Raw genomic sequence first — 22,844 nt, 5'->3', positions numbered from 1 at the left:
TGGAGTAATTGGAGATAGTTCATCGAAATGAGAAGCGTTGACATGACTCCGCCTCTATTCCAACTACCTGAATCATGAACCTAATCACAAAAATGCTATGTTTGACAAAATGAAATATTTGAATTTTGGTATTGAATGTTGATTTAATATTAAACCAGCATGATTAGACTAACGTGCAAGTTCCCATTACCTTTTATAGATCATAAAGAGCAGCAAAATCCTTGAGAAAATAATCAAAAGGATCATCCACTATCTAGTAATGACAACTTTAAGTTCTGTTTCATGTATAAGTTTTCTTCTTCTACTCTTTCTTGTTCATGGTCAACACCAATCTGGTACCTCAAAACAGCCTTTACTCTGTTAGTTCTTCAGATTTTAATGAGTTATGCTTTTGATATGATTAATATTTTCATTATCTCCCAGGTTTTGTTAGTATAGATTGTGGTATACCGGATGATTCGAGCTACAATGACGAGACAACAGACATAAAGTATGTTTCAGATTCAGCGTTTGTTGAGTCAGGAACAAGCAAGAGCATAGCTCCTGAGCTTACGACAAACACTTCTCTTGCAAGACAGTTTCACACTCTAAGAAGCTTCCCTGAAGGTAGGAGAAACTGTTACAAAGTGTTGCCTCAACAAGGCAAATGATTCAAGTATTTGATCAGAACCCGTTTCATGTATGGAAACTACGATGGACTCGGAAAGGCACCACCGGCTTTTGACCTCTATCTCGGTGTTAATCTATGGGATTCTATTGTTCTTGGCAATTCAACAACTATAGTAACCAAAGAGATCATACACACTCCCTCTCTAGACCATTTTCATGTTTGTCTTGTTGATAAGAACAGAGGAACTCCTTTCTTGTCTGTGTTGGAAGTAAGGTTCTTGAAGAACAATACTTATGAGACTCCTTATGAAGCTCTCATGCTTTTTAGGAGATGGGATTTGGGTTCTACTAGTAATCTTCCTGTCAGGTAAAACAAATGTCTTTATGTTTCTTCAATGTTCAAGAAATAGCTTCACGATGGTTAAACATAATGTTTTGGCGGATGCCTAGACCGATTTTTTGAATGCCTAGACTGATTTTTTTTATAAAAAAATCAGTTTGAAAAAATTGTTTAGTTCAGATCCGATTGGTTGACTAAAAAGATTTATAGAACAATGTGTTTTTTGAAGTGTTACTTCCTCTACTAACTCATTTCTTATAGATACAAAGATGATGTCTATGATCGCATATGGATGCCGAGTAGGTTTAAAAACCATGTGATACTAAACACACCACACCCTATTGATCAAAACTACAACAACCGCTTCCATCCTGCTAGTGTTGTCATGAGCACCGCGACAAGACCGATCAACGCAAGCGATTACATAACTCTGTTTTGGGAACCGGCGGACCCTAGGTCGAAGTTTTATGTATATATGCATTTTGCTGAGGTTGAAGTGCTCACAAGAAACCAGACGAGAGAATTAACAGTTTATTACAACAATGACACGATACTTGCTGAAAATTTTAGGCCTACCTACTTGCATACGGATACAGTTTTCACACCAGAGCCAGTAACAGGAACAATACATGAGTTTTCTTTTGTACAGACCTCTAGAGAGATGCTTACACCGATCATTAACGCCATTGAGATATATCAAGTTAATGACTTCTTTCAGTTATCAACTGATCAAGAGGATGGTAAGGTGTTTATGAAACATTTAACAACCTTTTTTATGTGCACATATATTATGTAGTTATGTACAGTTTTTGATTTTGTGTTTAGTCGATGCAATGACGAAGATCAAGGATAAGTATAGAGTGAAGAAAAACTGGCAAGGTGATCCATGTGTTCCTGTGGATTATTCTTGGGAAGGTCTTGACTGTATTCATAGTGAAAATATTACTAAACCAAGAGTCATTTCACTGTAAGACATTCTGCTCTGTTATGTTCTGTTTTGCTCTGTATTTTTCTGTTTTTTCTCTGCTATATTCTGTTTGTTCTGCTCTGTTTTTATGTGCAGGAACTTATCTTTTAGTGGATTGACTGGACAAATTGATCCAGCCTTTTCCAATCTTACATCCATCAAAAAACTGTTAGTATTTTCTGTGTCTGATGTAATAAGCACTTTGTAATAAAGAGGGTTTTATCAAATAATATTTGGACTAACGCAACCAAATGTCATTGTAGGGACTTAGCAGGTAATAACCTAACAGGAAAAGTACCAGAACTCCTTGCAAATTTACCAAATTTGACTGAGTTGTAAGTCAATCAAGCTAGTGAATATATAAAAACATCCTCTAAAGATTAATAGTTTTCAAATTGTTCATACCAGTTTCTGTGAGTATTTTTTGCAGAAACTTGGAAGGAAACAAGTTAACAGGAATAATTCCACGTAAACTGCTTGAGAGATCAAAGGATGGATCACTTTCACTGAGGTTTGACCCCTTCATAACTTCTTTAACTCAAAACATGTACAGTCCTATCTGATTATACCTTAAATTTTCAATATTGTGATCATAAGGTACGGTGGAAATCCCGAACTTTGTTCGTCTGATTCATGCGAAAAGACGAAGAAAAATAATGGTTATATCATTCCAGTAGTAGCATCAGTCATAGGGCTGCTCGTTCTTTTCACCGCATTAGCTTTATTCTGGTATTTCAAGAAAACATCACATAAAGGTTCAAACATTCAGAAGTTTCGTTGTATATTATAAAGAATGACATCATCTTTATAAACACTTCTAATACTCTTTTGTTTGCAGGTACTAATGATGCCAATACCGGTCCATTAAAAACATCCCAACGATACTTCAAATACTCAGAAGTTGTGAGTATCACAAATAACTTTGAGAGAGTTCTTGGCAAAGGAGGTTTTGGTGAAGTATATCATGGAATCTCAGATGGAGATCAAGTTGCAGTTAAGATACTTTCTGAAGAATCAGCTCAAGGTTACAAAGAGTTTCGAGCAGAGGTGGAGTCTCTTAAATGGATCATTATTTAATTATTAATCGTCATGGATCCAAACTCTTAACCCGTCACCAACGGGAGGGAGTTCTCGTAATGGATAAAACTCTTGGATTACCTAGTAGTTGCTAAGGGGTTATGGGATAAATTATCTTTAGGACAGATGTTTTCTCAAGTGTTAATTTAAAATGGTTTGGGCTTCTTCTTAGGAGATATACACGGTCTAGAACCTCTAGACATTATTAAAAAAAAAAAACTCTTTAACGGTCTAATCTTTTGTGTTCTCGCTCCTAGGTGGAACTTCTCATGAGAGTTCATCACACAAACCTGACCTCTCTTGTAGGATACTGCAATGAAGGAAACAAAATGGTTCTTGTTTACGAGTATATGGCTAATGGGAACTTAGGAGACTACTTATCAGGTTAGTACTACTTTCGCTTCACTGCTACTCCTTTGTGTATCCTTGTTAACAAAATATGTTTTGTTTCATTTGACTAAAGGAAAAATGTCATTTATATTGAGCTGGGAAGAGAGGCTAAAGATTTCACTAGATGCAGCGAAAGGTTTGTTTGGCAAACATTTCGAAATGAAACTAAACCAGATATGCGAAAATTGATCAATGAAGTGTCCTTTTCTCATTGTAAAAAAATTCAGGGCTAGAGTATCTTCACTATGGTTGTAAGCCTCCTATAGTTCACAGAGATGTGAAGCCAACGAATATCTTACTAAATGAGAAGATCCAAGCCAAGATTGCGGACTTCGGTTTATCTAGAAGCTTCCCCGTTGAAGGAAGCGATCAGATTTCAACCGTTGTGGCTGGAACAATCGGTTACCTTGATCCCGAGTAAGTAATCTCGTCCTTGAATCTATACCTTATAGTATTTTTTTCTTGAAATGGCAAAACAAATGTTTAGGAGACATCAGTTTATGTTCTTAAAATGAAAAAAACCATAATAAGGAGTTGGCATAATGGCTAAAACTCTTGGATCAGCTGACACAGCTAGTAGAATCTAAGGGGTCATGTGTTTGATTCCCCTCTGGAGGAATCTGATATTCAAAAAAATAGTTAATTTAACATGGTTTGGGCCTCGTCATAATATGAACCTTCGAACCAGAACTTCCTAGTCATTCAAAAAAAAAAAGAAAGATGAAAAACATAAATTTTGATGACATCATTTTATTTTCTTGAAATGGCAAATCAAATATTTAGAAGATATCACTTTATGTTCTTGAAATTGCAGGTACTACTCCACCCGCCAAATGAACGAGAAGAGTGATGTTTATAGCTTCGGAGTTGTTCTTCTTGAAGTGATAACAGGGCAGCCTGTAATTGCATCTTCAAGAAGAGAGAAGAGGCATATAAGTGATCAGGTCAGTTCGATGTTAGCCAAAGGAAACATCAAAGGGATTGTGGATCAGCGTCTAGGAGAGAGATATGACGCTGGCTCTGCTTGGAAAATGGCAGAGTTATCCCTGGCTTGTACCGAGCAGAGATCTACGCATAGGCCAACTATGAGTCATGTCGTTATGGGGCTGAAACTGATCGTTGCTGGCAGTGTGAACGATGGTTTTAACCAGGGTGACTCGACAAAGATTGTTACAGTGAATATAAATTCCGAAATGGTTCCTCAAGCAAGGTAGATGATTATACTGCTTGATGAAGAACAACTCTTTTTTTTCTCATTTAAATCACGTCACAATAAAAACTTTACGTATGTAAATTAATTGTCGATTTTACCTATGTATAAAACCTTGGAACCGTTTCCGTGCGTACCAGTTACCATTGGTAGTAAATGGTAACGAACTAACTCATCGTTAGTCGTGGGCTTTTTGATAGGGCCATTTCTTTTGTTATATCGGGTTCAAAACACACGGTATTTAGACCCGGTGAACGAAGAGAAAGCTGAAGTGTACTAATTTGGGTTTTCCAAAATTATGAGGGTATGGTACTTGAATTGATTTGAAAATAAATCCATATGAAATTTCTAAATCCAAATAGAATTTACTGATTTACAAATGTAATGTGTTGAACTTTTAGTATTTTACAAATCCGAGGATTTTTATTCATATTTGTGTTTTATATTTTGAACAACAAAATATCATATAAATTTATTTAAATTATCATGAAATCAAACACATTAATAAATTTATATGATTGTGTAACGCATAATTTGGATTAGGTCTATATTCATAAAACTATTTTAAAATCATAAACAAATAATATTGGATTTCGTTTGGGTTTCCAAATCCGTTCAATCCCGTCGGTTTCAGTTTGGTTTATTTAAATTTTTGGATTTTCGGTATTATACTCATAATTCATATTCAGATTTTACTAATTATTAGGTCATATATAGTTCGGTTTTTTCCGGAAATTCGGTTCGGATATGATTGTAACCAATATTTGAAAACTGTTTTAAAATATTTTCTTGAAACCTGAAAAATTGACAAAAATAATCAAAATATATAAATTATTCACAAATCTAATTAAAAATTTGTGAAACTATCTAAACTAACTAAAAGCATTCATAATAATAAATAAAATAAACTACAAAAATATTCAGAATACTATAAAATATCTAAATTTCAAATCTTAACATATATAAAAACATTAACATATTTAGGAGGCTCTCTCCCTGTCTTCTCCTTCTGGCTAGCCTTCCTCCTCTTTCTTCGCTCCTCTTGGTAAATTTTTCTTCCTTTTAGGGTTTTAATCGTCTCGTCTGGGTAAATTTTACTTGGGTTTTTCTAATGAAGTTTAAGACATGGTCCTATTTTGGTCTTGCCAAACAGTTACAACGTTGGTTTCTGTTATTCTTTCAACTTTGGTCTCAACATATATTGAATTTAACTAATGGGTTTACGTTCCCCCCCCCAAGGCAATCTTTACCATTAGTTAACATTTTAACGAGAAAATAGCCGATGGGCGCTTCAACTTAGAAATCGATCCGATGGTATGCATGGGCGGATCTACCAATGGAGCAAGGGGGTCAGCTGACCCCGGTAAAATTGTCAAATCATTTGTTTTGTATTAAAAACTCTTAAGAATATCCAGCTCAAGTGGTGTTAGTTGTAGTTGTGACCGGTTTAATTCCCCAATTGACACCTTTCTCAGTATATTTTTGCATAATTTTTTAATACTTTACAAATATTACAGCCCAATATATTATTAAATCGTACAACATTTGAAGACTTATTATATTTAGAGTGAATTTGCTCTAAATATAATACAACAACTAGATTTTGACCCGCCCTTGAAAGGGCGGGTATTATTTTCACTTTTATGAAATATATTATTTGTTTGTAATTATTAAATGTATTTATTTTAGTAAAATATTCTTTATAATAAGTTCGACATATAGAGTCTTTCTCGTAAACTATGTGTTTTTGGCTTTGTTTTATTCTCTCTCTAATAAATATATTTATTTGGCTTGTTACTAAAATAAATAATTTTAGAACGCAAAATGTATAATACTTTAATATTGATATTTTGTTTAAACAATGTGACATATTTCTATATTAATTAAATTATTGTATTTTCATTTTTTATACAAATAAAAATATTTGTGTAGTTTGTTGTTAAAAAAATTAATTTTGAATACAAGTATACAGTATTTTTATATTAATATTTTGTTATGTGCAGCCATTATATTTTGTTCAAATATAAATCATTTTCAAATACTTTCGTTATTTGAACATTTTTAGTTTCCTATACATTAGAACAAAATTCATACAGACCCGGGGGATTCAATTTGAAACTCACACATAAATTTATATCCAAAAATGGCCTAATATCAAAACCAAAAAAATCTATACCCGAAAAAATTGACCAGTACCTAAATGGATACCCAAATATTTATTTCTAACGGATTCCGTAAACAAATAAAAAATATTTTATGTGTTTGGCTAAATTAAGTGAAATATAAAATTTTATTCAGTAATATTTGTAAAATATTAATAATGATCAATATATGAATATCGATTTGTTTCAGTAAGTTTTGGAATTGTAATTAATGAATTTTAATTGATTTGAAATGCAGTGGTATAATCTGTAAATAAAAAAAATACAAAAAAGGAAGTACCTAAAAAGAAATATCAAAACCCAAAAAATATATACCCGAAAGAAACGACCCGTACCTAAATGGATACATGAATGTATATGCCTAACTGATTTTGTAAACAAATAGAAAATATTTTTATGTGTTTGGATAAATGAAGTTAAATATAATTTTTTATTTACTAATATTTTTACAATATTAATAATGATCAATATATGAATATCGATTTGTTTAGATAATTTTGAAATTTTAATTAATTAATTTAAATTAATTTTAAATGCAATGGTAGAATCTATAAATAAAGAAAACACAAAAAGGAAGTACTAAAAAGAAATTTCAAAACCCAAAAAAACTATACCCGAAAGAAACGACTCGTACCTAAATGGGTATCCGAATGTTTATGCCTAACTGATTTTGTTAAAAAAAAAATATATATATATTTTTATGTGTTTGGTTAAAATAAGTGAAATGTTTTTTTAATAGTAATTTTACATATTAATAATGATCAATATATGGAGACATCAGTTTGTTTAGATAAGTTTGGAATTATAATTAATTATTTTCAATTGAATTTAAATGTAGTGGTAAAATCTGTAAATAAAAAAAATTACAAAAAGGAAATACCTAATTTTTTATAAATGCAATGACTAAATGTGTAAATAAAATGAAGTAAATATACTGCTATTCCTTTTTCCAAACAATTCTCATTTAATATTGTTATCCGTGTTTCCAAACAAACCTACTTTTTAAACTCTTATCCAAGTATCCAAACAAACCTCATTTTTAAACTCTTATCCAAGTATCCAAACACACCGAAATTGTACTTCAGCTTTAATAAGATAGATACTACTGATAAGTATTTTTTTGTGATACTGTTGCTTGACATATTATGATCCGGCTAAAAATAATTTCTGAAAACCACTTATAGGTGGACTAGTGGTAGGACGGATTTCAGGTTGAAAGTGAGATTCTCAATACTCCCGGGTTCGAATCCCCGCAGCTGCAAACACTATGTAGCCACACGGATATGAGTTCATTGCTTAGGACTCATTTGAATACCCGGGAGAAGATCTATCCGTGGGTTGCACCTCTCATCCGGAGGTTAGACTTGGTTCCATTAGTGGTCCGGGTTTAACCTTTTTTTTCAAAAAAAAAAAAAATTTCTGAATCTACCTTTCACGGTATGCACGCACTAATCCGCAATTTTTCCTGATTTTAACCTTAGCTGTCCTCTGTTTATGACTATTATACTTTCTATGTCTCTGCACTTTCTTCTGCTCTTTTTGTTGTCTGGCATTATAATAGAATCTACACAATGATATCATTGTTTGGCTGGTTAAGACTTAAAACCTAATAAGACTAGTTCAGTTTTCATAATAGGAGAAAGAATAAATCTAATGCCGACTATGGAATAATTGGAGATAGTTTATCAAAGAACCCTCCCTCGGTTCCAACTATATAAATCATGAAACTAATCACAAAAGATGCTATGTTTGTTTGAAAAAAATAAAATATTTGAATTTTGGTATTGAATGTTGATTTTAATATTAAGCCAGCATGATTAGACTAACGTGCAAGCTCCCATTCCCTTGAAATATAAAGAGCAGCAAAATCCATGAGAAAATAATCAAAGTGATAAAATCCTCTATCTGGTAATGACGATTTTAAGCTCTCTTTCAGGGATAAGCTTTCTTCTTCTACTCTTTCTTGTTCATGCTCAAGACCAATCTGGTATCTTAAAACAGCCTTTAATTACTCGGTTAGTTCTTCAGATGTTAATGAGTTATATAATATGATTTATATCTCTCTGTATGTTACAGGTTTTTTTAGTATAGATTGTGGTATACCGGATGGTTCGAGCTACAATGACGAGACAACAGACATAAAATACGTTTCGGATTCAACGTTTGTTGAGTCAGGAACAAGCAAGAGCATAGCTCCCGAGCTCAAGACAAATACTTCACTTGCAAGACAGTTTCAGAATCTAAGAAGCTTCCCTGAAGGTAAGAGAAACTGTTACAAAGTGTGGCCTCAACCAGGCAAAGGATTTAAGTACTTGATCAGAACCCGTTTCATGTATGGAAACTATGATGGACTCGGAAAAGCACCACCCACTTTCGATCTCTATCTCGGGGTTAATCTATGGGATTCTATTGTTCTTGGCAATTCAACAACTATAGTAACCAAAGAGATCATACACACTCCCTCTCTAGACTATTTTCATGTTTGTCTTGTTGATAAGAACAGCGGAACTCCTTTCTTGTCTGTGTTGGAAGTAAGATTCTTGAAGAACGATACTTATGAGACTCCTTATGAGGCTCTCATGCTTTATAAGAGATTGGATTTGGGCTCTATTAGTTTTCTTCCTGTCAGGTAACAAAATAGTCTTTTATGTTCCTCCAATGTTCAAGAAATCACTAAACGATGGTTAGGCGCCTTATAAAGAACTAATGTTCAGGCGGATGCTTAGACCGATTTTTTGGATGCCTAGACCGACTTTTTGAATACCTAGACCGATTTTTTTTTTTAAAACTGGTTTGAAAAGATTGTTTCGTTCAGATTCGATTTGCCGATGTTCCTTTAAGTGTTACTTCGTCTACTAACTCATTTCTTATAGATACAAAGATGATGTCTATGATCGCATATGGATGCCGAGTAGGTTTGAGAACAATATGATACTAAACACGTCACTCCCTATTGATCAAAACTACAACAACCTCTTCCAACCTGCTGGTGTTGTCATGAGCACCGCAACAACACCGCTTAACGCTAACGAGTACATACTTCTGTATTGGGAACCGGCAGACCCTAGGTTGAAGTTTTATGTATATCTGCATTTTGCCGAGGTTGAAGTGCTCACAACAAACCAGACGAGAGAATTCACGATTTATTACAACAACGACACAACACTTGCTGAAAAGTTTAGGCCTAGCTACTTGTATACGGATACAGTTTTCACTCCAGACCCAGTAACCGGACTAATACATGCGTTTTCTTTGGTACAAACTTCTGTTGAAATGCTTCTACCGATCGTTAACGCCATGGAGATATATCAAGTTAATGAGTTTGTTCAGTTATCAACTGATCAAGAGGATGGTAAGGTTTTCTGAAACATTAACCAACCTTTTTGTCTACGTATATTATTATGTATTTATGTACAGTTTTGATTTTGTGTTTAGTCGATGCCATGACGAAGATCAAGGATGATTACAGAGTGAAGAAAAACTGGCAAGGAGATCCATGTGTTCCTGTAGATTATTCTTGGGAAGGTCTTGATTGTATCAGTAGTGATAACATTACTAACCCAAGAGTCATTTCTCTGTAAGATATTCTTCTCTGTTTTACTCTGTTTTTCTCTGTTTGCTCTGTTTTTCTCTGCTATATTCTGTTTTTATCTGCTCTGCTCTCACATCCACTTCTCTGTTTTTTTTTTCAATTTGCAGGAACTTATCTTTTAGTGGATTGACTGGACAGATTGATCCAGCCTTTTCCAATCTTACATCCATAAAAAAACTGTCAGTATTTATTCTGTGTCTGATGTAATTAACACACATGGACTTGTAATAAAGAGAGTTTTATCAAATATATTACACCCTCCAAAAAACAATATCAAATATATTACACTAACAAAACCCACTGTCATTGTAGGGACCTATCAGGTAATAACTTAACAGGAGAAGTACCAGATTTCCTTGCAAATTTACCAAATTTGATTGACTTGTAAGTCACGCAAGATAACAAACATATACAGTCATCCTCTAAAGATTAATATTGTTCCAATATTTCATACCAGCTTCTGAGTATTTTTTTGCAGAAATTTGGAAGGAAACCAGTTAACAGGAATAATTCCACATAAACTTCTTGAGAGATCAAAGGATGGATCTCTTTCATTGAGGTTTTTCGCTTGATAAGTTCTTTAACAATGTCTCAAACATGTTTTTTTTTTTTGTGAAATCTTTACTGATTATACCTTAAATTTCAATGTTGTAACCATAAGGTACGGTGGAAATCCAGAGCTTTGTTCGTTAGATTCATGCGTAAAGACAAAGAAAAATCATGGTTACATCATTCCAGTAGTAGCATCACTCATAGTACTGCTCCTTCTTTTGACCGCATTAGCTTTATTCTTGCATTTCAAGAAAAGATCACATAAAGGTTCAAAACTTTCAAAAATTCATTGTATACAATAAAGAAAGACATAAACATTGTAAACACTTCTAATACTCCTTTTTCTAAAGGTACAAACGATGCCAGGACCCGTCAACTGAACACAGCTCAACGATGCTTCAAATACTCAGAAGTTGTGAGTATCACAAATAACTTCGAGAGAGTTCTCGGCAAAGGAGGTTTTGGTGAAGTATACCATGGAAGACTCTCAGATGGAGATCAAGTTGCAGTCAAGAAACTTTCTGAAGAATCAGCTCAAGGTTACAAAGAGTTTCGAGCAGAGGTTGGGTTTCTTAATAGGGATCATTCTTTAATTTTTAGTCTTCATGGATCCAATCTCTGAACGTCTCCAACCAATCACTATATTTTGTTTCTAAAATAGAAAAACTCTATTATAAAAATATACATAGATCTATAACATAGTTTCTTTATTTTAGAGAAAAATATAAATGCGGGTTGGAAATGGTCTTAACTGGTCTAATCTCCAGATTTTTCGTCTTGTGTTCTCACACCTAGGTGGAAATTCTCATGAGAGTTCATCACACAAACCTGACCTCTCTTATCGGATATTGCAATGAGGGAAACAGTATGGTTCTTATTTATGAGTATATGGCTAATGGGAACTTAGGAGACTACTTATCAGGTCAGTACTACTTTCGCTTCACTGCTACTCCTTTTGTGCATCCTTGTTCATAAATAATAATATATGTTTTGTCTCATTTGACTAAAGGAAAAATGCCATCTATATTGAGCTGGGAAGAGAGGTTAAAGATTTCAGTAGATGCAGCGCAAGGTTTGTTTGGCAAACATTTTGAAATGAAACTGAACCTTATAATGCGAATATTGATCAATGAAGTGTCCTTTTCTGATTGTAAAAAAATCAGGGCTAGAGTATCTTCACTATGGTTGTAAGCCTCCTATAGTTCACAGAGATGTGAAGCCAACGAACATCTTACTAAACGAGAAGATGCAAGCCAAGATTGCGGACTTCGGTTTATCTAGAAGCTTCCCCGTTGAAGGAAGCAGTCAGATTTCAACCGTTGTGGCTGGAACAATAGGTTACCTTGATCCCGAGTAAGTAATCTCATTCTTGAACCTATGCCTTATAGTATTTTTTTTGTTTCTTAAAATGGCTTTTTTTTTTTGTCAACTGTTTCTTAAAATGGCTAAACAAATACTTAGTAGACATCCCTTTTTTTCTTGAAATAAAATAAAATAAAAAGTTCTGAGGAGTTGGCCTAATGGCTAAACCTTCTGAGGTCATGTGTTCGATTTCTTGTTCGGAGAGTCTGCTCTTATAAGAAGAGTTAATTTATCATGGTCTGGCTTTCGAACTTATAACCTCCTAGTCACTCAAAAAATGAGAAACAAATAGATGGAAGTCATCATTTATTTTCTTGAACGGGCAAAAATGTATATTTAGAAGACATCACTTTATGTTCTTGAAATGGCAGGTACTACTCCACGCGCCAAATGAACGAGAAAAGTGATGTTTATAGCTTCGGAGTTGTTCTTCTTGAAGTGATAACAGGACAGCCTGCAATTTCATCCTCAAGAAGAGAGAAGAGGCATATAAGTGATCAGGTCAGCTCGATGTTAGCCAAAGGAAACATCAAAGGGATTGTGGATCAGCGTCTGGGAGAGAGATATGATGCTGGCTCTGCTTGGAAAATGGCAGAATTGGCCCTTGCTTGTACAGAGCAGAGGTCTACACATAGACCAACGATGAGTCAGATCGTTATGGGGCTGAAACAGATCGTTGATGGGAAAGTGCACGATCATAATAACCAAGGTGACTCGACAAAGATGGTTACAGTGAATCTTGATTCCGAAATGGTTCCTCAAGCAAGATAGATGATTTTACTGCGTGTTGAAGAACAAATTCTTTTTTTTCTTTCATTTGAATCGCATCTCAATAAAAATATTACGTATATAAATTTATTTACCTTACCTATGTATTTAAACCTTCAAACTGCTTCCATGCTTACCATTGGTAACGACCTGACTCATTGTGTGGCTTTTTGATAATACCATTCCTTTTGTTTTATGATATGAACCACTTTTGCTTGGGAAATACTATTAGCGCTAAATTTTCTTAGTAAAGTTAATTTTTGGAAGTTGGTTTTCTTTATTGATCATAAGAAATTCCTTTGTATAAGATATATAACCCTAATCTAATGTAAAAAGGAAATTTATCAAACCATAAAGCATTCTAAAACCGTATATCATATCATTACTCTCTTTTTTGATTTGGAGCTTTTCTTCAAGCTCCAGCTACAGTATTCTTCTATATAAGTTTTCAATTCTGTATGTTTTTGTTGCATCTGTGTGTCTTAAATTTATCTGCATCAGTAAAAGTTCAGTATTCATTGGTACGGTATACTTGTTCGGTTTAGAAAATTTATCTTTTCTAGATAAATATGTATTCCTCTAGAGAAAAAAAGTCGGGTTTTGAAGTTATTATAAATACAGATTTTTTCAAACAATAATAAAAAACTCTCAACAGATATTTACTTCAATAAGTTTTACTTTTTATTTTCTTCAAAGTTAATTCGCTTGTGTTCACAATAGTTTTTGTCACACAAACAATTATACTAAACTAAACGTCCAATGGGGTAGAAGGGATACAGCAAGAGGTGAAACTCAACAACAAACTAAATACAAAATACTACTACAACGAAAATAGAGATAGATGCGTTCAAGGGATAAAAGAGCCCGAAGAGACGTTTTACTTGAGAGTCTGAGACCGAGAACTAATGTTTGAAAGAACACATGATAGTCGAACGAAATGACGTTGATGCACCAGTAAGAAGCTGAAATGTTGACCGGAAAGAATTTGGTGAGAAACTCCAGAATCTTTGACAACATAAAAAGTAAGAAGTCTTAGCTGAGGTGACAACATCAAAATTATTGGGTTCTCTTCGTAACACCGTATTTTATTGGGTTCGAAGACTAGACATACGGTATTTTAGACCTGGTGAACGAAGAGAAAGCTGAGGTGTATTAATTTGATCACGACCTTTGCAAAACTAAAGCAAACATTTGCAGTAGTTGAAATAATAGTTTCTCTCCAAGTAATATGGATACATGTTTTTCCTTGTTTAGCTTTTTCCTACATGTGAAGGTGATTTAGAATCTATATTTTCATAAATAGCTTTCGAAGATTGGGCCTTAACATTCTATATTCACCCTTGTAAGAATCAGTATTTCATGATCCGCTCACGGGGTTCTTGGTGAAAATTATATCTGTAAAACAGGAGCGTGGACATAGGTTCTATTGATTCACCAGTTATCAATACAGTGAAGTCTCAGGTCTCGTCTAAGACAAAGAGTTAAAGACAAGCAACATTATTAAGTTCTGACCTGTAAAGTGATCATGATAAATTTTTGGCATATATGCTCTAGAAGACATCATTTTGGATGTTTTTTTTTGTTTGACAATCATTCTGATTAACATAGAAAGTCTATAATAGATTTAGAATCATTGAAACACTTACAGTTTTAACTCTTACAGAGTATGCAATGGATTACGAGAAACTTGATCCAATTATTTTCTAGCAGAGAGTCCAAGTTAGAGTGTACACCAGAATTGCAACTAACTAATCATGGTAACCACACTGACTTTTTTCCTTTTAGTAAAATCTTAAGTAAAGTTTTTTTAGTCAAACAAAAATAAGAGATGAAATCACAAATTGTAATTATTGTGAGGAGGATCCACCCAAGCGATACGGTTAGACAGATAGTTGCTCGAAGGGAGACGAGAGCTAATCATACCATCACCAAGGGAATAGTACAAGCCAAGGTGACCATTATGTGATGGGTATATTCTGTTCCTCTCCTCCACCGAGAGACCAGCTCTTGTAAGAGACGTAGGGTGGCTTGCAAATACTGTCAAGCCACGAAGCTCTCTCTTCTCTTCCCACGCATTGCGTTTAACGTTTAGTTTAAACATCGTTGGGCTATTGTTGCGACTTGTAAGCATAACAAATACGTCTCCTTCATGCTCAGTCACCAGCACTCGCCTACTCATATCTACCTGAAAAAAGGCTGGACAGGGTTGCACTGGGAGAATATTCCAGGTCGCTCTAGACGGGTCGAAAATCCCAACGTTGCAGTAAGTAGTGAGACAATAGAACACACCATTTGAGAAGACACAGCTCTTCCATCTACGACCCGGTCAGTGCCGTGCTCAGGGTTTTTGGGGCCTAAGGCAAAATTGATGATATAAATTTTTATTTAAATTCAATATTAAATAAATTAATATTTTAAAATATTATTTTTATTAAAGAAATATAATTAAAATGATGATATGTTATTTTATATATTGAAAATAAATTAAAGTCAAATATAAATGATAAAATTAAATATCTAAATTAATTTAAATATGATAAACAAAATATATAACTATAAATTTATATATTATATGGAAATTATAAATGAGTTAAATTCTTTTTGTAAAATATATGTGAACAAAATCAACAGAAAGACAAAAACAATTAATAGTAAAAATTTAGGATAATGGCTAAATCTATAATTAAAAGAAAGGAAATAAAATAGATTATCCTAAAGAGATTTTTTTTTGTACCAATTATTATCATCTAGTGTAACCATTTAGCTGAATCACGAAGTCATACATTGTATTTGACTAATTACACCGAACAACAATAGGAAAGGGGGCCCCAAAAATAGCATTTTAGAAGGGGCCTGAGGCGGTTGCCTCTTTTTCTATGTCTATGGCACGGCTCTGGACCCGGTAACAAGTTATCAAACTTATGGGTGGTCCATAGGATTTCACCAGGTCGCCAAGTAGCAATCTCAATATATGAGCAGATACTTCTATCGTTGAGCGAGACCACCAAACAGCTACTTGATGTAGGAGCTGCTGTGAAAGCTAGGCACGATGTCGGTTCAGCCTTGGGTAAGTAGATGTGCTCCCGGGTAAACGGGTTTAATAAAAACACCAAGCACGAGGGGAATTTTTTTTTTGAAACAAGCAACCAACCATCCTTGGAACAAGAGAATTCGTGGTCCTTTAAATCTGAAAAATAAACCTTGCATGCTTGAGACCTTAACCGATCTAATAGAACATAGTCTCCGTCTGCTTCTCCATTCATTTGATAAAAAAGCCAGGGACGAGGCTGTAACTTCCTGACGGAAACTGCTACTTGAAACCATGTCTTGCAGACAAGAGAAGCATGTATGTTGGCTTTTAATCCAAGGCGGGACAATATGTCCCGTAGTAGCTCTGAGGGAATAATATTTATACTGCTTCTGATAATTATAGGCAGAAAAAAAAGAAGGATTCAGAGAGCATACATAACCCTAGAATTTTGATTGAGAAGAGAAGGAAGAAAAAGAAAACTCACGGTGCCACTGTAAGGTCTTCCGCCAACAACGACGACGGTTTTGCTGAACACATACTCAATATCCGAAGAGTTAACTCAAACCTGACTATTAGTTACGTTCCTGATTGTTCTTGAGCTTTTAAACAAGAACAAGAAAGCTTATAGATTAATAACCAACACAAGAAATTGGAAACAAGCCACCATTTTTTTCATAGCCAAAGACTCTCTTGTCATGTTGTCTGATATTTAAATATACTTTTATTGATCAGATCGATCATATAAACTAATAAGCACGAAGTAATTAGGTAAATGGATTTTTCTGAATATTTTAATTTTACGTCAACGACAAGGCATGTCATACCCGTTCACCTAACTAATTATTAAAGGTTAAAGAATCGTTGTTTCTATTAGTCTGGCCATATATTCAATGAATGTTTCAATGACTTTGTGGATAAAAAAAAATTGGGTTCCAAAGACGTGAAGAACATAACCATTAGCATGGACTCGAGTAAGGAGACAACTGAGAAAACATGTTAACCACTCCAAAAGTACATTTAGGAGTCCTTACTTTTCAACGCAACCATTTAGGGCGGATTTCGCTTCTAAGTTCGAACACCAAGTTGCCAAGTTCAGAAACTGCATTATGTATGCTATGTAAATAAACATTGTGTCATTTCTTATTGTGACACCAATCTTTTATCCATGTATTATACCAGATTCAAGGTTGATATTTTATATTAGTCTATAGAGATTTTATTTCTCCATCCATCTTTGTACTCGCTGCATACTCAATGTCAAAGACATGATGTTGTACTTCCAAATATATTTACCTCAAAAGACATTCACATACTCGCAGTTAAAAATCTGAATAATAAAATTTTGTGTGCCTTTGAGTGCCATGTTGCATACAAATGATCATCAAATATATTATTACAGTATTTCTATCCATGCAGATTTCCTTATATCTTTTAATTAGAGGACGCCGTGAGGAAGATCAAAGCTAATAGCAGAGTTAAGGAAAACTGGCAAGGAGATCCATGTGTTCTTGATTGTATCCAAAGTAGTGTCAGATTACTTATCCAGGAGTCGTTTCTGGTTTGCTAAGTTAGTGTGTTCTAGTTTGCTCTGTTCTGTTGTATTCTCCTCTGTTATGCTCTGTTCTACTCTACTATGTTCTGAATTCTAAAGTCATATCAACTAGCCAACATTTCACTTAATCATGGAAGATTACAAAGCACAAAGAATCTCAATAAACATTTAAATAAAATCGAGATCTCTATTTCTTATCTTACTCTTAAGAATTTATCCAGATGTGACCTCTCTCTATATTCTTTTTCTTCATATACCAAACAACACATCAAAGACAGTTTAAAAAAACCAACACAACATGTATTTAAGACAGATGAGCTAATCCATTACAACGGATCATTTTAAGTTGGAAGCCCATCTAGTTTAATAGATTGATCAAACTGAGATAATGACAAAAGACTTTTAAATACGAAACTTCTTGTACAAGTATCTTACAAAAAGACAAGGGTAACAAAACTCAACATTGTTCTTATTCTTCATAATCTCACTCCACACCACACAGAACATTCCAGTTTCTGGAAGTTGAAAGTTAGATGGATTCAACAATCATCTACCTCGCCTGAGGAAACATTCCTGAGTCAGCATGCGTCATCGCGGGCTCTGTAACACTACTGGCGCCGGAACCTCCACCGGCTGCTGCTCTGCTTACACTCTCCTTCAGTTCAGCAACCACCTGACTCATGGTAGGTCTATTTTTAGAGCTACGAGATGCACACGCCATTGCTACCTCAGTGATCTTCCAAGCCGAACCAGCATCAAACCTCCCCCCCAGCTTTGGATCCATAATGCCTCTGATATTTCCTGTGGACAGAAGCAACTCGACCAGGTCGGTTATGTGCATGTTCTCTGCTGTTATTCTTGAACGTAAAATCACCGGTTGGCCCGTCACAACTTCCAAAAGAACCACCCCAAAGCTGTAAACATCACTCTTCTCACTTAACTGTTGCATCGATTGGTACCTTCAGTTTGTAAAAACACAGCCTCAGAAACCATAACAGAACATAGCAGAAGAAGATATGTATACTTACTCAGGATCAAGATAACCAATAGTTCCAGCAACTGCAGTTGTACTTTGGTTAGTACCGTCCAATGGAACAACGCTTCTAGATAACCCAAAGTCAGCAATCTTAGCCTGAAGCTTGTCGTTAATAAGTATATTAGCCGGCTTTACATCTCTTTGGACAATGGGAGGTTTGCAGCCATTGTGAAGATACTCAAGCCCTGAGTTTCAGAAAAGAAAACAAAACAAGACTAAGTTCATTTCATTTTATTTTCACTTTTCTTATTCTGGTATGAGTTCTTGATATTATTTAAACCTTGTGCAGCATCTAATGATATTTGTAGCCTCTCCTCCCAGCTCAAGACGTAAGATTTTTTCCCTTTATTTAAGAGAGTAACCAAAAGGTGAGTTGTGTTTCCTCTACCTACATCAGCAAAAAGACTAGTACCTAAAAGTAAATAAAAGAGAAACTGACCTGACAAATAATCTCCCAAGGTTCCATTAGCCATAAATTCGTATATAAGCGCCATATTCTCTGCTTCGTTGCAGTATCCAATAAGTGCGGTTAGGTTCTTGTGATGAACTCGCAGGAGAATTTCAACCTTACGACAAACAAGTGGATGCATACTCAATAACTCACTCATATTATAATGACTTTAGAGTATATAAGAGACTGACCTCTGCTCTGAACTCTCTGTACCCTTGAGTTGATGACGCAGAAAGAATCTTGACAGCGACTTGCTCTTCATTTAGGAAACCATGGTATACTTTTCCGAAACCTCCTTGTCCAAGTACTCTCTCAAAGTTGTTTGTAATTTTCACGACTTCTGAGTATTTGTAGTAACGTTTTGTTGTGTCCAATGGCCCAGTCCTAACACTATTAGAACCGCCTGTCATGATAACTTTTCTTAAATGGAGTTCTAAAATTTTAAGAACATGAATGTAGGATAGTTTCTTGATGTTTTTACCTCTTGGTTGTCTCTTCTTGTACATCAAGAACAAAGCTATTGCTATTACAAGACTAAACACTGCCGCGACAGATCCTACTATTGGAATGATGTATACATTCTTCTTTGTCTGCTCACTCGTTTTTTGACATGAAGCAGACACGCAGAGGTCTGGATTCCCGCCAACTCTAACGATTAAAATGCAGAGATATTATGATAACGTTTACCCAATTCCAATTCCAAAACATAACAGAATTGGTTAAACAGCTGCAGAGCATCTGCATTGTTTTTGAAAGCAAAAAATAATCATGAACCAACCTTAGCACAAGCGACTTGTTATTTGATCTTTCCAGTAGTTTCGCCGGAAGAGCACCCACTAACTTGTTTCCTTCCAAGTTTCTGCAGACATATATAATTTATCCAGTTATTATAACCATTATGTAATCTAGTGCTGTAACAGATGAGGAAGGTAATTTGGGAACAAATGAATAAATGAGAAAGTAAAACCACACAGAGATTTTATGTAGTTCATGAATTGGCTACGTGCATGAGAAAAGAGATATCTATTAATGAAGTATATTTTTCAATACTTTTAACCATAAGGCTAACATACTCGCCCATCTAGGCTTAATAAGGATGACTAAACTGAAAACTGCAGTACAATCCTCGGCTAGTTACTGACTCTAGTCATACCATATTCAAGGCATATATCAACATCTAGAATTCCAGATAGCATGACTTACAACTCTGTCAAGTTATGTAGATTTCCAAGGAAATCAGGTACTTTTCCTGTTAAACTGTTGTTTGATAAGTCCCTGAAATGAACATTTTGTTTTATCAGTTAAAGATTCCAAAACTATATGTATACAAACTTTATAGAACGAATCAAAAACACAGACAGCTTCTGTAATGAGGTAAGGTTGAAGAAGGCTAGATCAATTTGGCCAGTCAAGCCACTGAAGGATAAATTCCTGCAGATCACACAACTCTTGGGGTGAGAACATAGAGAGAGGGAGACATATATAAGGCTATGTTTGAAATGCATACACAGAAACGATTCTTGGAGGCTCGTTATTAACGTAGCTGCAGTTGATATCCTTCCAAGGATAGTTGACTGGAGCACATGGATCTCCAAGCCAGTTCTTCTTCACTCCATACTTGGACTTTATCACCATAATTGCTTGAACTAGAATTCAAACCAAACATGGATAAGTAAAAAAGTAAATAATGAAAACTGCTAAGCTAATGTTTCAGAAGAGGAAACCATACCATCTTGTTCGTCAGTAGTTGAGTTAAGAAACTCATTGACTCGATATGTTTCAACTGCGTTAATCATGGGTGGAAGCGTAGATTTGCCAGTACGTCTAAGAAGAAACTCGAGTCTTGGACCGCTCACGGGGTTCTGAACAAGTAGCGAGGGCTAAAATCGGTCATGTTGATTGGCTTCTCGTTCAGAAGCACTGAGAACTCTCTGGTCTCATTACTTGGAAGTTCAACAACTTCTGCAAAATGCATATACACGTAGTATCTCCAAGTAGGAACCTCTGGTTCCCAATAAAGGATTATGTCTTGGCTTGACAGAGCGAGCGGGTTGGAATCCATTGTTGTTGTTGGAATCTATTGTGAGAGATGCGTTGAAGATTGTATACTTTGGAAACCTCAGAGGTATCCATATCCGGTCAAAAACATCATCTTTGTACCTGCAATATAGATACTAAAAATTAGTACTCAGTTTAATAAATATCCCGGTCCCAAATCGGTTGATATAAACTCTAATATAATTTGATAAGATTAGATAAAAATACGGTACGACTAAATCATAAATTATTAACTAGTGCATATAAATTTATATAAACATAAAAAAATATTTTCTTGTTCATTTATTTTTCATAATATGTTTTTTTCTCTAATTTTATTTTTTAATTTTAATATTTTAGTATTATTTTATCTAATTATCTATAAATGCATTTGTATTCTATGGTACATATTCATGATATATAAAATCTATATCAAATAATGTAATAGATGTAGATGAAATTCAAATTCATAAATTTTAATCAACATAATATCATTTCAAAATAATAACAAAGAATATTTTAATATGTAATGTAAAAAGGTTCTCTATAATTAATAATTCTATAAATTAATAAATTATCATAATTTTACGGTATTAATCATTATTTTGGAGCACCTTTACAATAATAATAAATTTATAGGTTTTTTTTACTTTATATTACTATCAAAATTTAAGAAGATAGACAAAAACAGAACACATCACAAAGATACATAAAAAAAAGAGTATTCATTTTTTCACCTGACAGGAGCATTACCGAGCCCTCCAAGATCCCATCTTTTAAACAGCATCATTGAATCATAAGGAGTCTCGTATGTATCACTCTTTAGGAGCCTGAGTTCTAACACAGACAGGAACGGTGTTCCTTTGTCTTTATCAACAAGACACACATGAACATGGTCTGAACGAAGAGTGTAAATGATCTCTTTGGTAACTATCAGTGTTGCATTATCTATTTTAACAGAGTCCCATAGGTTGACCCCAAGATAAAGATCAAACTCGGGTGCTTGTCCTAGAGTATCGTAGTTACCGTACATGAACCGTGTTCTGATCAAATACTTGAAGCCTTTTCCCCGCGGAGGCTGAACATCGTAACAGTTTCTCTTGCCGTCAGGGAAGCTCCTAACGTTTTGGAACTGCTTCTCAAGAGAACTTGTCTGAAACTGAGTATCTATGCCATGGATTGTTCCAGACTCGACGTATGCAGCATCTGACACGTACTTGATGTCTGTTATTTCATCGTTATAACTTGAATCGTCCGGTATACCACAGTCTATACTGACAAAACCTGTAATATAAACACACACGCATAGAGATTTTTAAGCCTTGAAACTAAACCATAATTTTTAATCTGCAAGACTTTGTGTACCTGACTGGTCTTGAGCACGAACGAGAAGAACAAGAACAGCAAAGAAACTTGTGAATGAAATCAATGGAAGCCCCATTTAGTTGCAAAATGCTCTTGAACTTCAATACCAGCCTCTTTCTGCAATACTTACACAAATCTTGCTTTCATTATTCTATACTCTTTTTTTTTCTAAAGAGTATTGTAAAGCCATGTTGGCTTATTATGGTGAAGCACTATCTCTAGAAATTAATTTCTATAAAATAACAAATTTTCATGTCAAAAAGAGGCAAGTTTGGATATTCGAAGAGTTTCTTTCTGCTAATAATCAGAACGACGACTTCTCGTGGTCTTCTGTCAGTTGACA

General features: G+C 34.5%; 2 protein-coding genes and 2 pseudogenes across 2 annotated transcripts; 2 read left to right on the top strand and 2 right to left on the bottom strand.

The window, feature by feature from the left end:
* Positions 1-259: 259 nt before the first annotated feature.
* On the top strand, positions 260-4,812 carry LOC108809847 (senescence-induced receptor-like serine/threonine-protein kinase; annotated as a pseudogene).
* A 3,814-nt stretch (positions 4,813-8,626) lies between these two features.
* On the top strand, positions 8,627-13,197 carry LOC108810404 (senescence-induced receptor-like serine/threonine-protein kinase). Its single transcript, XM_018582515.2, has 13 exons — positions 8,627-8,742; positions 8,832-9,384; positions 9,629-10,107; positions 10,191-10,332; positions 10,455-10,526; positions 10,660-10,731; positions 10,826-10,906; positions 11,009-11,166; positions 11,250-11,461; positions 11,695-11,821; positions 11,909-11,971; positions 12,063-12,252; positions 12,633-13,197. Exons 1-13 carry the CDS (start codon positions 8,667-8,669, stop codon positions 13,030-13,032), a joined length of 2,625 nt encoding a protein of 874 aa, XP_018438017.1. The 5' UTR covers positions 8,627-8,666; the 3' UTR covers positions 13,033-13,197.
* Positions 13,198-14,657: 1,460 nt separating this feature from the next.
* Positions 14,658-16,751, bottom strand: LOC108810243 (F-box/kelch-repeat protein At3g18720-like; annotated as a pseudogene).
* Positions 16,752-17,935: 1,184 nt separating this feature from the next.
* LOC108808611 (putative leucine-rich repeat receptor-like protein kinase At2g19210) lies at positions 17,936-22,577 on the bottom strand. The gene is given in 15 exon segments (XM_018580729.2): positions 17,936-18,571; positions 18,641-18,833; positions 18,929-18,991; positions 19,088-19,214; positions 19,291-19,502; positions 19,581-19,747; positions 19,878-19,958; positions 20,303-20,374; positions 20,459-20,530; positions 20,607-20,745; positions 20,829-20,969; positions 20,972-21,153; positions 21,155-21,259; positions 21,874-22,420; positions 22,502-22,577. Coding segments are annotated over 15 exon segments (2,586 nt in total). The 3' UTR covers positions 17,936-18,162.
* Positions 22,578-22,844: the final 267 nt, after the last annotated feature.

This window comes from Raphanus sativus, chromosome 6 (assembly GCF_000801105.2).
Source record: "Raphanus sativus cultivar WK10039 chromosome 6, ASM80110v3, whole genome shotgun sequence".
Lineage (NCBI taxonomy): Eukaryota > Viridiplantae > Streptophyta > Magnoliopsida > Brassicales > Brassicaceae > Raphanus > Raphanus sativus.
Note: the sequence above shows the minus strand (reverse complement) of the source record. Positions and strands in the feature narration are given on the sequence as shown.

Excerpts from the sequence above, each read along its gene's own strand:
- LOC108810404 (XM_018582515.2), top strand. The coding sequence starts at position 8,667 with ATGACGATTTTAAGCTCTCTTTCAGGGATAAGCTTTCTTCTTCTACTC. Across the intron at positions 9,385-9,628 it reads ATTAGTTTTCTTCCTGTCAG|ATACAAAGATGATGTCTATG; the intron begins GTAACAAAATAG and ends CATTTCTTATAG. Across the intron at positions 10,907-11,008 it reads GATGGATCTCTTTCATTGAG|GTACGGTGGAAATCCAGAGC; the intron begins GTTTTTCGCTTG and ends TGTAACCATAAG.